The sequence below is a fragment of the Ambystoma mexicanum genome, chromosome 3p, assembly GCF_040938575.1.
Source record: "Ambystoma mexicanum isolate Mex_15411 chromosome 3p, UKY_AmexF1_1, whole genome shotgun sequence".
Lineage (NCBI taxonomy): Eukaryota > Metazoa > Chordata > Amphibia > Caudata > Ambystomatidae > Ambystoma > Ambystoma mexicanum.
In genome coordinates this window covers 342,574,155-342,591,891 of record NC_090925.1, presented here as the reverse complement: position 1 = coordinate 342,591,891, position 17,737 = coordinate 342,574,155, and the positions used below count along the sequence as shown (strand labels likewise).

The 17,737-nt window shown below is 52.0% G+C and overlaps 1 protein-coding gene across 2 annotated transcripts in view; it reads right to left on the bottom strand.

The window, feature by feature from the left end:
- Nucleotides 1–17,737, bottom strand: part of CSNK2A1 (casein kinase 2 alpha 1) — a 373,872-nt gene that overhangs the window by 118,589 nt on the left and 237,546 nt on the right. For both annotated transcript variants that reach the window (XM_069650948.1, XM_069650949.1), the window contains exon 8: nucleotides 9,214–9,324. In XM_069650948.1, coding sequence (XP_069507049.1) covers nucleotides 9,214–9,324 — 111 coding nt within the window. The remainder of the gene's footprint in view (nucleotides 1–9,213; nucleotides 9,325–17,737) is intronic.

Below are 17,737 nucleotides of genomic sequence, written 5' to 3'. Positions count from 1 at the left end.
GGGCCGTTTTGATAAAATGGGCACCCCGAGGATTCCCAGCCTGACGACGGGGAATATTCATGAGCATGTGAATCCATGCCAGACCCCATGCTGGAGAAGAAATAGTTATCAAATCAAAGAAAAATACATGAAAGTGGGGAACAGGTCTCACTCTCTGCAGGATAAAAATTAAAAAAGTCCTAAAGTCCAGCAAAAGAGCTGGGGGTCTAAGGTAGAAGAAGGGAATTCGCACATTTGAGAATTCTCCCAAACAGCCCTCTAATGGCAAAATCAAGGCCAAACATGCACCCCAGCAGTGGTCCAATCAAGGAACACTGTGGGTCTCATGCACACCAGACCTTATGGAGCCAGGTTGTTGATTAGGGCCAGACCTTCCCAACCCACTTCCTGGGTCCGCCTACACACCTTGCACTAGCCAGTGAAACTTGTTTCCGAGCAAAGTGCATGGATTTTTCGGGCCTGAAAGGGCAGGAAGGCAAACAGACAAGATGGCCAAGGAACAAACAAAAACCTTGTGGCAGAGCAATTGCAGGACTCTAGCCACATTATCAGCCAAATGTGGTGAGGCCAACCAAAGCATAGTAAAAACTTATGAACAAGTAACTGCTGCCACCAGTTTGTCCTTTAGCACATTTTAGGTAACCAAAACAAATCCCTTGAGTGGAGTCTAGGTTCACACAAAGAAACCCCATTGCTCTGCATTGGAAGATATAAGGTTATCAAAACAGATAAAGTAAAACGCTAAGGGAAACAGTTTCCCCAGCACCTACAGTCTGTAGGAGGAACAAGTTACTTACCTGTAATTGAATGTTCTCCAGCATGGGTCTGGCATGGATTCACATGCTTATGAATAAAAGAATACATAGCAGTATACACATTCACAACCACAGGAGGTGGCTACAGGCTCAACATTAAGCATCTCTTACCTCCTCACCAGGCTCACCTTAAGCGAACAGGTTGCGCAGCACTGCTTGGCCGACTCTGGACTCCTCTCTGGAGTCCCGATCGATGCAGTAGAATCTTGTGAAGGTGTGCGTCGACCTCCACGTAGCAGCCCTGCAGAGGTCTAGCAGGGGCACACCAGACAGGAACGCCATGGTAGCAGCGATCGCTCTGGTCGAATGGGCTCTCGGACGGCCTGGCATCGGTCGGTTTGCCAACCGGTGACAATGCATGATGCAGCCGGAGAGCCATCTGGAAATGGAAGTCTTCGAGAGAGCCTTCCCTTGATTCACAGACCCAAAGTTCACAAACAGTTGTGACGTCTTCCGAAAACTTTGTGCGGTCCACGTAGAACTTCAGCGCTCTAGCTACATCCAGCGAGTGCAAAGTCCTCTCGGCCGGCGTCAAAGGCGACGGGAAGAAAACTGGTAACACCAAGGGCTCGTTGAGGTGGAAGTCCGACGGCACCTTGGGCATGAAGGAGGGGTGCGTCCTCAGCACTACCCTCGTGTCATGAAAGTCAAGTAAGGAGGCATGCAAGATAGGGCCTGAATTTCTCCCACTCGTCGTGCAGAGATGATGGCCACGAGGAACGCTGTCTTCCATTTGTTTTATAAAAGCATTTTATTGGCATTTATATAAGTACATAATAACCATCAAACAGTAACAAACGAACAACCACCAATTAACTTCCACAGTCTTCATAGCTCAACATATTGTTCTTAGTTGTGGTGAGGGGGAGGGGGGCCGGTGGTCGGTGTACCCAAGGTCACGGGGGGTTGAGTTTCCGGGTTGTCCATTCTTGGGGGTAAACCCCAGGCAAGTCTCTGGTAGGGGTGAGAACTCAGGGGGGTTTGTGATCTGAAGCGTATTGGATGTTGCGCATCAGGGCCCTCCATGATTCTAGGGCGTTGTTGGAGTTATCATCGCTTGAGTTGATTCCATCTTGCCAGGCTCTGGTCTCTGCCTCTGTCCATTTTTCCAGGTCCTTAAGCCAACGTCCATGCCTCGGGCCCCCTGGTGATTTCCATGCCATAGCTATGGACCTTTTTGCGAGGCTGCAGGCTAGGTCCATTAGTTTGACCAGGTGTTTGTATTTGCTCAGTCTGGGATGGGCTCCCAGTAAGCATTCCTTTGGGTTCCCTTCACATCTTGTGAGTCCCGCTTTGGTGCAGGTGCTTTCTACCATGGACCAGAATTTCACCGTTTTGGTGCAGGTCCAGAACATGTGGATCATGTCCGCATTATCATTTCCGCACCAGGGGCAGTTCGGAGATGCTCGTTTGTTAAAGGTAGCAACTCTTAGTGGGTTCATGTATGTTCTGTATAGCACATTTAGTTGAACTTGTTTAAATCTAATGTTCGACACCTCTGTGGGGTATAGTAATATTCGCTCCCATTCACTGTCAGATAGTGTGATTCCCCAATTTGGTTTCCCATTTTTGTCTCAGGGTTGCGCTTTTTGGATTGGATCTATCGTTCAGTTTGATGTATAAGCGGGAGACCGACTTCGGACCATCTGCTAGGTCGTACATTTCCTGGAGGAGGGGGTCCGGTGGGGTTCCTCTGGCCAGACAGGCCATTGTGCCCTAGCTATCCTCTTGAGGCGGTGGTACCACAGGAATTGGGTGTTCGTGATGCCTTCATTAGCTTGTAGCGATTCAAGTTCTCTGAACATGCAGTCTTCAAACAAGTCTCCCCATGTGTAGATTCCGGCTCTCTCCCATTTCCTGGCTGTCGCTAGGTCCGCCTGAGTTTTGCATACATCCGCCAGAATGGGGGTGTTGGGATTGTAGGGATGTTTTAATTGTCGAAGGAAGTCAGTTCTGGCCCATATCTGCCTGCCCAGGGTAACAATCATGGGAACTTCAGATGTTTGTTGCTGTCTTCCATGACAGGAACTTCAAAGGCGCCAAATGCATAGGCTCGATTGGGGCTCCCATGAGCCTGGTCAGCACCACATTATGCTCCCACGCCGGGGCAGGGGCCTTCACCGGCGGGAATGATCGGAATAGTCCCTTCATAAATTCCTTTACCAGGCGATGAGACCACAAGGACGCCCGTCCCGTAGTCCTGGTATAATCGGGAGATGGCAGCCAGATGTATTTTTATGGAGGCGTGAGCCAGTCCAGCTTTGGCAAGCAACAGTAGGTACGGCAGCACTTGAGGGGCCGTAATCCGCAGATGGTTAATCTTCTGTGCACGGCACCAGACAGAAAACCTCTTCCACTTATGACCGTAACACTAGAGTCGAGGACGCCCTGGCCTTTGCAAGGACCACTCTGCAATCAGCCGGGATATCATACCCTCCAAACTCTAGTGCTGCAGGAGCCAGGCCTGCAAGTTCAGCGACCGTGTGTCGTGATGGAGAATGGCGCCTCCTTCTCTGGAGAGAAGATCCGCGTCTGCCGGCAGCTTGACTGGTGGGGACGTTGACAAGTCCAGAAGGTCTGGGAACCAGATCTGCCTCGGCCACACCGGTGCGACGAGACTCATTCTGCACCTGGACTTCTTGAACTGGTTGATGAGGCGGAGCAGCAACAGCAACGGAGGGAACGCGTATAGAAACAGGCCATCCCAAGGGAACGAGAAAGCATCGCCCATGCTCCTCGGCTGTGGGAACCTGCTGGCGAACCTCTGGCACTTGGAGTTCGTCGCGAACAGGTCGATCTGGGGTTTGCCCCATCGTTGGAAGAGCCGATTCACTTGGTCCTGGCGCAGTTCCCACTTGTGGCACGAGCGCAGCTCCCTGCTGAGTGAGTCCGCGATGGTGTTTTTTATTCCTGCCAGGTGGAAGGGAACCAGAAACATCCAGTGCCACAGATCCCGAGCCTCCTTGGATAGGGCTGGAGATATGGTGCCTCCTTGCTTCCGTATATAGAACATCGTGGTGGTGTTGTCGGTGAAGATCCTCACCACTTTGCCCTTGAGGGACGGGAGGAACGACGAGAGCCCAGAACACTGCTCGGAGCTCCAGAAAGTTGGTGTAGAGACCTCTCCTCCGGGAGCCAAAGGCCTCCTGCATGGAGGTCTCCGGTGTGGGCCCCCCAACCCTCCAGAGAGGCGTCCGTCGTCCCCGTCTCCTGAAACGCTGGGATTTGAAATTCCGTGCCCGTCGTGAGGTGAGCACGGGTGCCCCAGCATAAGATCGCCCGACGGAACTCCTCGTCGAGAGGGATCCTGTCCTCGAAACAGCCCCTCGTCTGAAGCCAGCGGGCGTCGAGGAACTCCTGTAGAGGACGCATCCGAAGTCTGCAAAGGGGTACAAGATAGATGCATGAGGACATCATCCCGAGGAGGGACTTGATGGACCTCTTCGTGGCTAGCAGGCGTTGCACCTTGCCCAGGATGGTCTTGGTCCTCTCCTCTGAGGGGGAGGCCAATTGCCCCACTGTATCGAGCTTCGCTCCCAAAAACAGTGCTATCTGCGTTGGAACCAGGTGGGATTTGGGGTAGTTGATGGCGAACCCCAGCTCCGTGAGCAACCGGACGGTCCTTGCCGTGTGTTCGACGGCGAGTTCCCTTGTCCTTGCCCGGATTAGCCAGTCATCCAGTTAGGGGTAAACGTGGATCCCCTGCAGACGCAGCCGTCCCGCCACTGGTGCCAGGCACTTGGTGAAAACCATGGGTGCCGACTTCAATCCGAACGGTAAGGCCCTGAATGGGTAGTGGCATCCCTGAATGGGTAGTGGCATCCCTGAACCACGAACCTTAGGAACTTCCTGTGCCTTTTTAGAATAGGGATGTGGAAGTAAACATCCTCCAGGTCCAAAGACGATAGGAAGTCGCCTTCCTCCAGCTGTCCCAGCACGTGCTGGAGGGTGACCATCCTGAATTTCTGCGCCTTGATGTACTTGTTTAAGCGACGCAGGTCCAGGATGGGGCGCCAACCGCCTGTCTTCTTCTTGACGAGAAAGTACCTTGAGTACACCGGAGCCCCGGAGCCCTCTGGGGACGAGCTCGATAGCACCTTTCTTGAGCATCGACTTTACCTCCAACAGTAATTGAGGGACGTGATTCTCCTTCCTGGCCACGGGAGGTATGCGAGGGTACTTTTGGAATTCCAGCGAGTGCCCGTTGGCCAGGGTGTCAGCCGGCCTCCCACCGTGCTTCAGTGGGGGCCTGACAAACCGACCGGGTCAGTCTTGCTTCGAGGCGGCCTTGCCGCCAGGAACCCCCTTGCTTGCCGCAACCTTTGTAGGCCTCCTGGGAAGAGGAACGGGCCGTCTGGTGTTAAGTGGAAGAGCCACCGCTGGATCCTTTGGAGGCACCCCGTCTGCCTCCAGAGCTCCGAAAGGGCTGTCGCTGTTGAAGCACCCCCAGGGCCCGGGCCGTCTCAGAGTCGGTCTTGATGGCCTGTAGGGACTCATTCACCGCCTTACCAAAAAGGTTGTTGCCGTCGAACGGCATGTCCAACACCCTGGTCTGGACATCCTGGCGAAAGTGTCGCCTTGAGCCATCGTCGGAGGCAAACTCCGTTGCCCAGTTGGCGAAATCCGGTATCGGCAATGTCCGTTGCCACTGTTATGGCGTGATCCGACGCCGCCTCGCCTTCCTGCAGAATTTCTAGGGCCTCCGCCCTTTTGTCATCAGGCAGGAAGTCTAGCAGGGGAGCTATCTTGATCCAGAGCTCCCCGTCGTAGCAGGTCACGATCGCTAAGGCATTGGCCTCCTTAATCGCCGCCGACGAGATGTCGTCATCCCATTGAGTCCAACTTCTTGCCCTCGCTGCCTGGCAGGGAAGTGGAAGTTGAAGCCGCCGCACCCCCTGCCTTCTTCTTAGCCGCTGCCGAGACGACAGAGTCCGGCGTGGGCTGGGCCCTGAGGCACAAGGGGGCAGCATCGGGGACTCGGTACTTATTCTCGTACCGGTCCCTCCTGGCTGGTGTCGTGGAAGGGTTCTTGAGGACAGCAAGCCCCTCGTCCCAGATGTCGTCGAGTAAAGGCACCGCGAGGACTGTCTTCCTCTTGGCCTCTCGTCGTTGGTACAGAAACCCCTCCTTTTTCTGTTCAGGGCATAGCTGGAAGAGCTCGGATGCCCTGGTCATCATGGCGTGGAAAGGGAGGAGGAGTGGGGGGGGGGGGGAAGGGGTCAAGACGGGATGTCCGCTGTGTCATTGCCGCCGTCATTGTCCGTCCCCGTCGCTTTATCCGTCGCCGTATCCTCTCTAGGGTCTGGCAAGGGTGATGAGGGGGTCCACCGGTCTCGCAGGCACGAAGGGCGGAGCGGGGTGGACTCTCTTCCGCTTGTTCGGAGGGCTTCCCGACGGGCCTGGTTCTGGATCCTCCGTCGGGGTACGTGGTAATCTCATCCTTACCTCGGTGCATAAGGATTGGATTGCCAACAAAATGGCCGCCGAGCTGTCCTGGGGCTCAGGCAATGGCTGCGACGGACGGGATGGCCGCTCCACTGGGCCCGGTTCGTCGTTGCTATCTTCGATCACATCAACAGGGACCACCCCCTGGGATCGAACCTTCTCGAACCTCTCGTTGAGGCCCAAGGACCTCTCGTTGAGGCCCTTCTCGGTTTCCACCAGTTCTTCCTCAGAGGCTGATTCCAAGTCTGTAATGGCCACCGCCTCCCCCCTCTTTTTCAGCCAGGGGCTTCACGGGGGTCTTCGCGATGGGCTGGAAAGAGGAATCCCTCCGCGGTGGGAGGGATACTCTGGGCCCGGAGGGAGTTTCCACAGGCGTAGTCTCAGCCGGCTTCGCCAGGGTCGCAGCGACCACTTCGGTAGAGGCCTTTGCCGGGTGGATCAAAGCCCTCACCACCTTAGGTGCGTCCTGGGCCTTCGCCTTGGCGGGAGGGTCAGCGCCTCGCTCCCCCTTCGAGATCGACCGGGTCCGCTCCAGCGGCCTACCCGGGTTATCAGACTTCCTCTTCCCCGAACCAGAGCGCTGGCTCGTGGTCGAACGAGCCGGGGAAGTTGCGCCATGCTTGGCAACCGTAGAGCCCGACCTTTCGGCGCTCCCGGTGCCTGCGGACTCGCAGTGCCTGGCCTTCTGTTGGGCACCCGTCGCCCTCACAGGACTTCGAAGCCTGCTCAGACTTCTTTGCCTTCTCACCTGCTGTGCCCTTCTCCAGCCAGGTGGGAACAACGGTCTTGTTTGGTCCGTTCCGAAAGGTTCTTGCAGAACGCACAGTCTTTCTCCACGTGCGTCTTGTCCTCATGAAGGCAGTAGAGACATCGTGAATGCTCGTCCTTGTAAACGTTCTGTAATCTGCATCCAGGGCAGCACCTGAACAGCTTGGATCGGGCGTCGAGCTTCCCTCGTCTTGGGCCATGTCTGTTGAGGTAGATCGCAGATCTTCCGGAAACCTCCAAGTATAAACTCGATGAAAACTTCACCCTTGAGGGGCGTAGAAATATTCCGAAACGGGTCCCCGTTATCGGAAGTAGAAACTGTGGAGCTTGAGGCTCGATTAAACCAAAAAAAATGTGAAAATCTCCTGAAAAACGTGAAAACGCAGTAAAAAATGAGAGCTAAACACGATGTAACGCTCACCTGGTTCCCACGGGGGCGCTGGTCTAGTCTGGATTGCTGTGGCCTCTTCTAGCGTGATGCGCAGGACTCGGAACACCGATTGGGCAGGACCTCCAAATCGTGCTTGCCTGGCCCATAGGAATATCCTTCTGCAGATGAGAAAGGGGATTAACAGTCTGCAGAATAGTGTGCTAGCTCCCCCATTTCCCCATTCGTTCCTCTCTAACTTCCTCCAAACCCCGGTTTAAGCTCAACTTATGGTTTGGAAGGATGAACTCTCCATCCTGCTTCTGGTGCAGGGGCGCGCGTTCGTCCTGTTACTTCACTGGTTTTCAGAATGGCGCTGGCAAAATCCACTTGACTTTCCTGAGCGATGCACCGTAAGTATGAAAGTTCAAGTGAGGCCCCCTTTATGTTGTCTTTCTAACCTGTGATCTGTCCTTTATTTCAGGTGCAGAATGAAGGCGATGCGTCGAGGGGTTAAACTGCTGAGGTGAGTAGTGATGAGGGCGATCCCTCTAAATGTCCTTATTCCCCAGAAAGGTCTCTTTTCCTTTCCCCATAGGGGCCGGGGTACGGTACCTGCCAACGGGGCGGCGCCGACCCGAAATGTGGAAGAAAAGCCGGTAAGTATTATGGCTGTTAATCAGGCTTTCCTTCTGTGTTCCTTCTGCTCACCTTTTGCTTCTTCCTCTCTCCCCTAGGTGCAAAGATGTGGCGTCCGATGCGGACAGCCGCGATGGAGCCGGGAGATGTCTCGAGGACAGGTGAGTGAAGTGTGGCGCTGCAGCGAGCAACGCGATGCTTTTAAATGGAAGTCTTTCTTCAGGGATGCTGGCGAGAAGATTCCGGATGCAGGTAAGAAGTTTGAAATAGTCCTTGGTTTTCACCTTTCTCTTCTCCTCCTTCCTTGCAGGTCTTCCAGGTTCGAGGCGGGCGTGGCTGGAGTCCAGGAGCAGACACAGTGAGCGTTAAGCTGCAGGAAGCAGAACAACGCGAAGCATGAGCTGCTGTCTGGGCGTGGCTTAAATAGCCTCCAAAGTCGTCCCAGGTATGTATCCTTCCCCAACTAGGTATGTATCCTTCCCTGGCCACGCCCGAGTGAAAAAATAGTCCCTATGAAAAAATAGTCCCTTTCAGGTCTCAGGGAGGCCTGAAGCGTGCAGCATGGTCTGCATCAGGTAAGTGCACAAAACACCTCCCTTTATGAGCCTGGCGCCTATGGCGCCAGGACTGAGTCCAAAGAGCCCCTATAAGGGGCCGCTGGGCTTTTACCCGAGGGCATAATGCCTGCTTCTGGGGGTGCTGGGCCTGGCCTGGCGCTCCGGGGGTAGGCATCATGACACACGAGGACTCCCAACACTGAGCGTGCAGTAAAAATCTGAGGATGGCTGCCAGAGGCGGGGCTTAGGGAGAAGGCAGTCATTGGCTGGGGACAGTATGACCCAGAGATCAGTGATTGGTTACTATTAAGAAAGACAGATCAGAAACGAAACTGGATACCGATTTTTTCTTTAGCGAGGATTCCCAGCCTGACGACAGGGAATGTTCATGAGCATGTGAATCCATGCCAGATCCCATGCTGGAGAAAGTCAGTTTCCCCAAAACATGTGAGCAAAAGGCCAGTGGAGTGGAGCTGGAGGCTTCACTGCTCAGCATAAAGTCAGGACAGGATGTAAAAGAAAAGCAGAAAGTTTAAGCGGTCCATAGAACATGGAACAGAAGTTGCATAGAGAAAACTTTCCCAACAGCATATGCTCAACCATCAATTATGCTTGCTCTCACCTGATAGTCTACGAGAAGCTCTGGTCCTTTGAAGTACCGAGAGGCCACACGGACATTGTACTCCTGACCAGGGTGATAAAACTCTGCCAGACCCCAGTCTATTAGCCGCAACTGAAGGAGAAACGAGAAGTAGTTCAAGAGTCAACAGTGGACAGCCAAATAAGTAGCCAAACAGGAGTTAGACTTCAAAAGTGACATTTGCTGGCAATTTAAAATAACAGGTACCGTGTCTCTAGTACACAGCTCTCCAAAATCTCCCAAACAAAACTTTACTCTGACATTTCCCACTTCACAGTACACCCACAAAGCAATCATGCATAACCGGTTAGAGGAAAGTTTAGCAGAGGTTTATTCATCGAGATTCCTTTTAGAACCAAAACTAGTGCACATTTAGCTCTGTGGAACGGCCAATAAGAGAAGACACTGCCGAACGGAGCAACAGCAGACAGGAAAAGCCATCAGGTGGGTTAAGGGCCATCCAGTGAACTTGCATGAATGACAATAGGGGACAGAGTCATTCCGTATTTGCCAGAATAACCATTGGGTATGATAACAAAAAGGCTTGAAAAGGGTTTGATCCAATTGCCACCTCATTGATCCCTCACAAACGGCCTCCATTTAGAGGCATGCCCACACCCTCAAACATCCCTAAATGTACATGTCCATACATAATTTAGCGAGCTGAACCCACACAAACTGCTATACTTCCCACCACAATGCTGTCCAACTGTCTCTTGAGAGGTGCATCCCCCCCCCCCCCCAAGTGCAAGTTGGCACAGTCAATACTTTAGTGTTTTTTCCTCCTTTGATTTTAGGATCTGACCTTGCGCAGTCTGGTATTTCTACTGAGTCCATCAGCCACGGCAAACCTTTATTACGTGGCCCTATGGTAGCTGTTAAAGTAAAATACTATTTTTGGGGTGCTGCTGTCTTGGGACCCCTACTCTTTGCTTCTTTATTTTTTGGGTCTCCCAATTTACAGCCATTTTGTTTAAGGGGCTCCTTTTGTGCATGGATGCAAGGTAGGTTTGGGGGGGGGGGTGGAGGGATGGGAGAGGTGGGCAAGGTCCACATCTGTGAATGCATCATTTTGCTGCAACTAAGCAGGTTACCCTCATTGAGATTCAAGAACCCAACAGCTTTCATGCAGACGTTTAGGGTCCTTAAGATTGTGAACCACATGTAATGGTTGCATACAATGAGGCCCCTGACAATACTAAACATTAACGATAGTTTCCTGTTCAATGGAAGGAAGTCACCTGATTGCAAGACAATGAGGCCAGCAGTGGACACGTTTTTAGACCGAGAGCAAATAGATCAGGCTCCTCAGATTTAAACTGGCCGACTAATTTACATAGAAATCTCATGGTGGATCCCTGATCAATCATACAATGTTTTTCCACTGTCAGTATATTCCCCAAGGAGATCAGTAAGTTCAGATAAAAAGGCTACAAGAGCTGTAGAACAAGTGCTTATAAGTCAGGACCATAGATTCTCTGACAGAAAATAAACTTGATCCCCGTGATAAAATAAAATGTTCCTGCACTGGGGAGCATTACAGTATAAAATCTAAGTTTCAATCACAGCAGTTCTGCTTCTCCTACATGAACGATTTTCCAGACCAATATGAGGATCATAGACCAAGAGTAAGATAATTACACCTGAATCTGAGCAGCCTGTCGCTAAAGGAGCAGGAGGGACACAAGTATATAAGGTGGAGGGGGAAGAGTGGACCTAGACCGTTTCAAATAATGGACATTTTCTTTATATAGGGACAGATTAAGATTGTCAACAGAACCTCCGTCCTAAGCAAACAGCCTTTTCTTCACAATTGAGGTCTGAATTGGGAGTCATCACAATCTTTTAAAAAAGAATTACATTCCACTTAAAACAGTCAGGATTGTTTAAGACTTAAAAGTTGCCTCCCATAATATTAAAATCAAAGTTGTGATGTCTGTTCCCATCAGCTTATTAAAAAGACTGGTCTTTTCCATTTGTAATAGAACCACCACAACAGTAAACCCAGTTCTAACTGGATAGCTCAGATCACAACGCACAGGCAAATTTAAAACCTTCCGCCACATTTTGCCTTTATTAAGTACCCAATGCTTTTCTAATTGTCACGGGAACCAATTCACAACCATTCAAAAACAGCAGGGGAACTGGTCTCTGAGCAGTGAATGAATATAAACTCTTAGCATTTAATCAATCTTTCACTAAGGTGAGATGCTTGAGGTTAACCTGGTCATTAATAACCCATGAGAAATACTTATTGTTTTAGAGGTGTTAAAACACAGGAGTTACCCAGATTAAAAGCCTATTTTAGGACAAAATCGGTCATGAGCCTTAAGCAGATTTTTCATTTCTATGCGAAATCACCTTCACCTGTGAGACAAACATCACTTTTTGCTGAACTCCTGAGTAAGTGCGACACTTTTCCCACTCATCTTTTACTCTATGGGAACCCTTGTTCATTACTGTTGTACTTTATTTTATGGAGTCATGTTTTCCTCCACATTAAGGGATCTGTGTCATTCATTCTCCTACATGTGCGTTTGGGATGTCATTCTACGTTCCAATTCGAATGACATCGCGAACCAACACACTTTCATTCCGTTGTTGTTCCTCAGCACATATGCATGTTGCGGTCTTGTTTGGAATAAACCCCCAATTACCAAACAACCCATTATTGGATTGCCCACTCGATTATTGAAAAGGTTACCACATTTAATTGGCAACTAGGAGGAAAGGACCGGAAAGACCAACATCGGTGAGTGGCGTATGCTATGGGACTGCAGGAGGTTCCCCAGGAGTGGCATCCCATCAGGGTGCAGAGCGGTGTACCAGCGGAGAAAGGAAGGCTCTGGTGACTGTTGGAGGTGAGGCTGTGTGATGCTGGAAATATATTGGAGGGACAGGGCCTCCCTGTCCTTGTCCTGTAGTCCTTTTTCACTTGTGTTCTGTATTGTTTTCTGCCCAGGAGTCCATGTGGGACTCCTGGCAGTGCAGCTCCTCCTGTTTTTGGTTTGGTGTACAGACCCATGGGATACCCTTATGGCACCCCATGGGTGGGGGTACAACCCTGTGCCCCTAGTGTACTTTTCTGGGCACCTGTGTGTGGCCCACAGACCAAGGTATGGGCTGGTGGGAGCTCCATGCTGAATTTGACAGGTGCTCCGAGTATCCTCCATTTTGGGATACCCAGGCCCTGCCATTGGAATCAGTTGATTCCTGATAGGAAACAAGATGGCCCCTGTGGCCTCTTGCTTTCTATTGCCCGTTACCTTGTTTTCCCAAAGTCCTGGAAAGCCCCGACTGTCCCTTGCCCCTGGCTGGCTATTGGGTGGAAGTTCCATATATGGTGTTGTGAAGTCCAGATTGGCTGGAGCCTTCCCGGTGACTAAGTTGTGGGTACACCCTGTGGGTGGGACCTTGGTGAATTAAGTGTGTGACCAATATGCACTTGTTGTGGGTGTCTGGTTTCTGGTATGAGAGACAGACTGAGACAGCCCTGCCCAAAACTGGTATGAATGCAGTGTGTAGTGTTGAATGGCTGGGTACTTGTCTCAATACACATTCCTTGTGGTGAGTGTCTGAGAGGGAGGAGTATGGCCTGAATGCACTGTATGACTGCATGAATGCCCTTCTGTATGATTGGCTGCTGAGTGTGACCCATCAGTGTGGATGAGAGGCAGAATAGTGTATCTGGGGACCTCTCACCACTGGAAATTATTCAGAAGCTCAGTCTACAGTTGAAGAGTAACTGGAACTGCTTATCCTCGACCCCCAGCTGGAAGAAGAACTGCTGCTACATTTACTTCAACCGAAAGCTGTCGAGTTCGTCGAGGACTGATCCAAGAGAGGACCTGGCTAGGCGCCCTCTTGCCGTGCTTCGAGTGAGCATTGAGCACCGTCAACCTTCGCCGAAGCTCCCTGGAAGTCAGACCCTCGAAAGGTTGCCGACGGGGACCGCTGAGAACGAAGTGAAGCACCCGGACATTGACACCATCGAAGTCCATTGCTGTCGACCAGGGTTTGGAGTATCGCTGTAACCGCTGGAGGCCCGTCGAAGCAGTGTTACCAAGAAGAGGGGACCGCTTGACGCCGTGCCGCCGCCGACGAACGGAGCCGCCTGCTCCTTTGCCCAAGACTGTTGAATCGAAGGACTCCATTGTCTGCACTGTCAACTGCTTTATCCCGCCGGAGAAAGTCGAGGACGCCGACGAGAATCCACCAGTGGGTTCCCCGCCATCCAAAAACCACAAAGACTTTGACGACTCAACGCCCTTGTTGGGCCACAGTTCTTCAGAAACTCTTTGCAGTCCTGAACTATCTACCACTGAGGTGCCCCGCACACCTCATCCTTGCAGGACGTCGCCGACAAGCACCGCCTGGATCGATGCCGTGGTCTCGGCACCCTCGAACTTTGTCGATGGCAAGTTCACCTTCGACACCTCTAGACTATCCGTGGCTCCTGCTTTAAAGGGAATCACTGAAGAAGGATCCATCAACGCCTCTTCGAAGATTTCTGCTCTACCAGGTACATTGAGGAGGGGCAGGGGGGGGGCTAGAAAAATAAAAGGAAATAAGAATTATAGAACAATATATGTACTGGGCTTGTGTTGTATCTTTATTTTACAGGTTGCCGGGGGGGGGGGGGGGGGGGGGGTACAGGTGGTGGGGGATCTCCATACAGAATTGTGTCCAGGGGTAGGGGCCAGTATTCTGCCAATTGTTCCAACCCTCTGCTTTCCTCCTATGTCTATTGTTGGTTGCCTTTATTAAGTGATCTGTGCGACATTTAACCAGATTATAGTTGATGCACTTTGAGATCTGATAATTGTGGTACCACTTTAGAACTGTATATATTTGCCACTGTAGATTTTCTGAGCAAAAAGTGAGTAATTGTGATAGTGTACATAACCTTGAATATTAATTATATAAAGACTTTTCAGTAATACAGTGCATGGACATTCCTATGTGGGGGTTTAGGGACTACACTACTTCAGAACCAGCCTGCATCACCTCCTGAGAAGCTAGGCCTTGAATGCTCGTCCATTGCTACCGAAATAGAGAATCTTGGCTGGGGTCCTCTGTGCCTCTCCTCTACCATATAGAGCAGAAATACAGACCCCACCCCTCCAGTCTTTACAGGCTGTGGGCTCAATTATAGTGGAGTAGCCTTTGGGCTAGTTACCCTGGCGGGGTAGCGGTTCCTGTGCGAGAGCGGAGGAAGAAAAGTGGTGGAGTGTGGGCGGATGGTGGCCTGATCTGCTTGAAGAGATTAAGCCGAGGGCTGTGGTGACGATCGGGTGCAGTGTCATGCGACACCTCACATCACCAGTGTTAAGCAAGATTGTATGCAGTAGCCTTGGGTGCACAATAACTTTGATCTCCTAGCAACAGGGACCCCAACCTTTGGTATACGTCTGAACTACATGGGTTGCTAGTGTGGCTGAGCCAAAGGTTGAATAGTAGGCCTCAGAAAATGACGATAATTCAGAGTCAAACTATTGTCTTAGAAGAGCCAGAGGAGGGAAGGATTCTCAGGATAGGCACCCCTCTATGCCTCAGCCTGCCCTTTTGCCTCAACCTTTGTCCACTGGGACACCACAAGGTCCATCACCGAGTCCAGAATGTGTCTCTTGAAAACAATGAGACTTGAATTGAAATTCAAAAGAATACAGGCTCAAGCCAAACATCAGGACATCAAACTCGGGGAACTAGGAATGCAACATGCTCTTGAAATGAAAAAAGAAAAAACACTTGAAAAGGTTTCTATCCCCGAGTCCTGTAGGACTTCCAGTCCAAAGAGGCCTCGCCTGCCCAAAGAGCAGTGTGTATATATGATGCAAAAGGAACAAGTTACTTACCTGTAACTGTTGTTCTCCAGCATGGGTCTGGCATGGATTCACATGCTCATGAATATTCTGTCAGGCCGGGAATCCTCGGTATAGAAAAAAAAAAAAATCAGTATCAGTTTCATTTCTGATCTGTCTTTCTTAGTAACCAATCACTGGTCTCTGGGTCATACTGCACCCAGCCAAGGACTGCCCTCTCCTCAGATTTGGTAGCACGCCAAGTGGCAGTATGACCAAGTGAAGAGCCGCAGAGGGGTAAGCGGGAGGGTTCGCATGTGAATCCATGCCAGACCCATGCTGGAGAACAACAGTTACAGGTAAGTAACTTGCTCCTTCTCCAGCATGGGGTCTGGCATGGATTCACATGCTTATGAATAAGAGAATACATAGCAGTACACACATGCACAACCATGGGAGGTGGCAACAGGCTCAACATTAAGCAATACAACAACTCAACATTAAGCATCTCTTACCTCCTCACCAGGCTCACCTTAGGCGAACAGGTTGCGCAGCACTGCTTGGCCGACCCTGGACTCCTCCCTGGAGTCCCGATCGATGCAGTAGAATCTTGTGAAGGTGTGTGTCGACCTCCACATCGCAGCCCTGCAGATGTCCAGCAGGGGCACACCAGACAGGAACGCTGTGGTAGCAGCGATCGCGCTGGTCGAATGGGCTCTCGGACGGCCGGGCAGCTGTCGGTTTGCCAACCGGTGACAGTGCATGATGCAGCCGGAGAGCCATCTGGAAATGGAAGTCTTCGAGAGAGCCTTCCCTTAATTCGCAGTCCCAAAGTTCAAACAGTTGTGACGTCTTCCGAAAACTCTTCGTGCGGTCCACGTAGAACTTCAGCGCTCTAGCTACATCCAGCGAGTGCAAAGTCCTCTCGGCCGGCGACGAAGGCGACGGGAAGAAAACTGGCAACACCAAAGGCTCGTTGAGGTGGAAGTCCGACGGCACCTTGGGCATAAAGGATGGGTGTGTCCTCAGCACCACCCTCGTGTCATGAAGTCAAGTATGGAGGCTTGCAAGCTAGGGCCTGGATCTCTCCCACTCGTCATGCGGAGGTAATGGCCACGAGGAAAGCTGTCTTCCATGACAGGAACTTCAAAGGCGCCGAATGCATAGGCTCGAATGGGGCCCCCATGAGCTTGGTCAGCACCACATTAAGCTCCCACGCCGGGGCAGGAGCCTTCACCGGCGGGAATGATCGGAATAGTCCCTTCATGAATTCTTTCACCAGGCGATGAGACCACAAGGACGCCCGTCGTCCTGGTTTATCGGGAGATTGCAGCCAGATGTATTTTGATGGAGGCGTGAGCCAGTCCAGCTTTGGCCAGCGACAGTAGGTACGGCAGTACTTGAGGGGCCGTAATCCACAGAGGGTTAATCTTCTGTGCACGGCACCAGACAGAGAACCTCTTCCACTTATGTCCGTAGCACTTGAGAGTTGAGGACGCCCTGGCCTTTGCAAGAACCTCTGCAGTCGGCCGGGATGTCGTACCCTCCAAACTCTAGTGCTGCAGGAGCCAGGCCTGCAAGTTCAGCGACTCCGGGTTGTGGTGAAGAATGGCGCCTCTTTCTCTGGACGGAAGGTCTGCGTCCGTCGGCAGCTTGACTGGTGGGTTCGTTGACAAGTCCAGAAGGTCCAGGAACTAGATCGGTCTCGGCCACGCCGGTGCGACGAGGATCATCCTGCACCAGGACCTCTTGAGCTGATTGATGAGCCGGAGTAGCAACGGCAGCGGAGGAACGAAAAAGCATCGCACATGCTCCTCGGCTGGGGGAACCTGCTGGCGAACCTCCAGCACTTGGAATTTGTCACCGTCACGAAGAGATCGATTTGAGGTTCGTCCCATCGTCGGAAGAGTCGATCCACTTGATCCTGGCGTAGTTCCCACTCGTGGCACGAGCGCAGCTCCCTGCTGAGTGAGTCGGCGATCGTGTTTTTTATTCCTGCCAAATGAAGAGGCACCAGAAACATCCCTTGGGTGACGGCCCAATGCCACAGATCCTGGGCTTCCTTGGATAGGGCCGGGGACCTGGTTCCGCCCTGCTTCTGGATGTATAACATTGTGGTGGTGTTGTCGGTGAAGATCCTCGGCACCTTGCCCTTGAGGGACGGAAGAAAGGACCTGAGGGCCAAGAACACTGCGCGGAGCTCCAAGATGTTGATGTGGAGAGACTTCTCCTCCGGGAGCCAAAGGCCTCTCGCGTGAAGATCTCCGGAGCGTGCTCCCCAACCTTCCAGGGAGGCGTCCGTCGTCACCGTCACCTGGTGAGCTGGGGTCTGAAAGTCCGTGCCCGCCATCAGATGGGAGCGGGTACCCCACCACCGAATCGCCTGACGGAACGTCTCGTTGAGAGGGATCCTGTCCTCGAAGCTGCACGTCGACTGGATCCAGCGGGCATCGAGGAACTCCTGCAAGGGTCGCATCCAAAGCCTGCAAAGGCGCACCAGATAAATGCAGGACGACATCATCCCAAGGAGGGATTTGATAGATCTTACCCTGGCCATGTCCGTGGCCAGCAGACGCTGCACCTTGGCCAGAATGGTCCTGGTCCTTTCCGACGGAGAGGCCAGCCGCGCCACTGTGTCGAGCTTGGCTCCCAGAAACAGGGCGACTTGTGACGGAACCAGGTGGGATTTTGGAAAGTTGATGGAG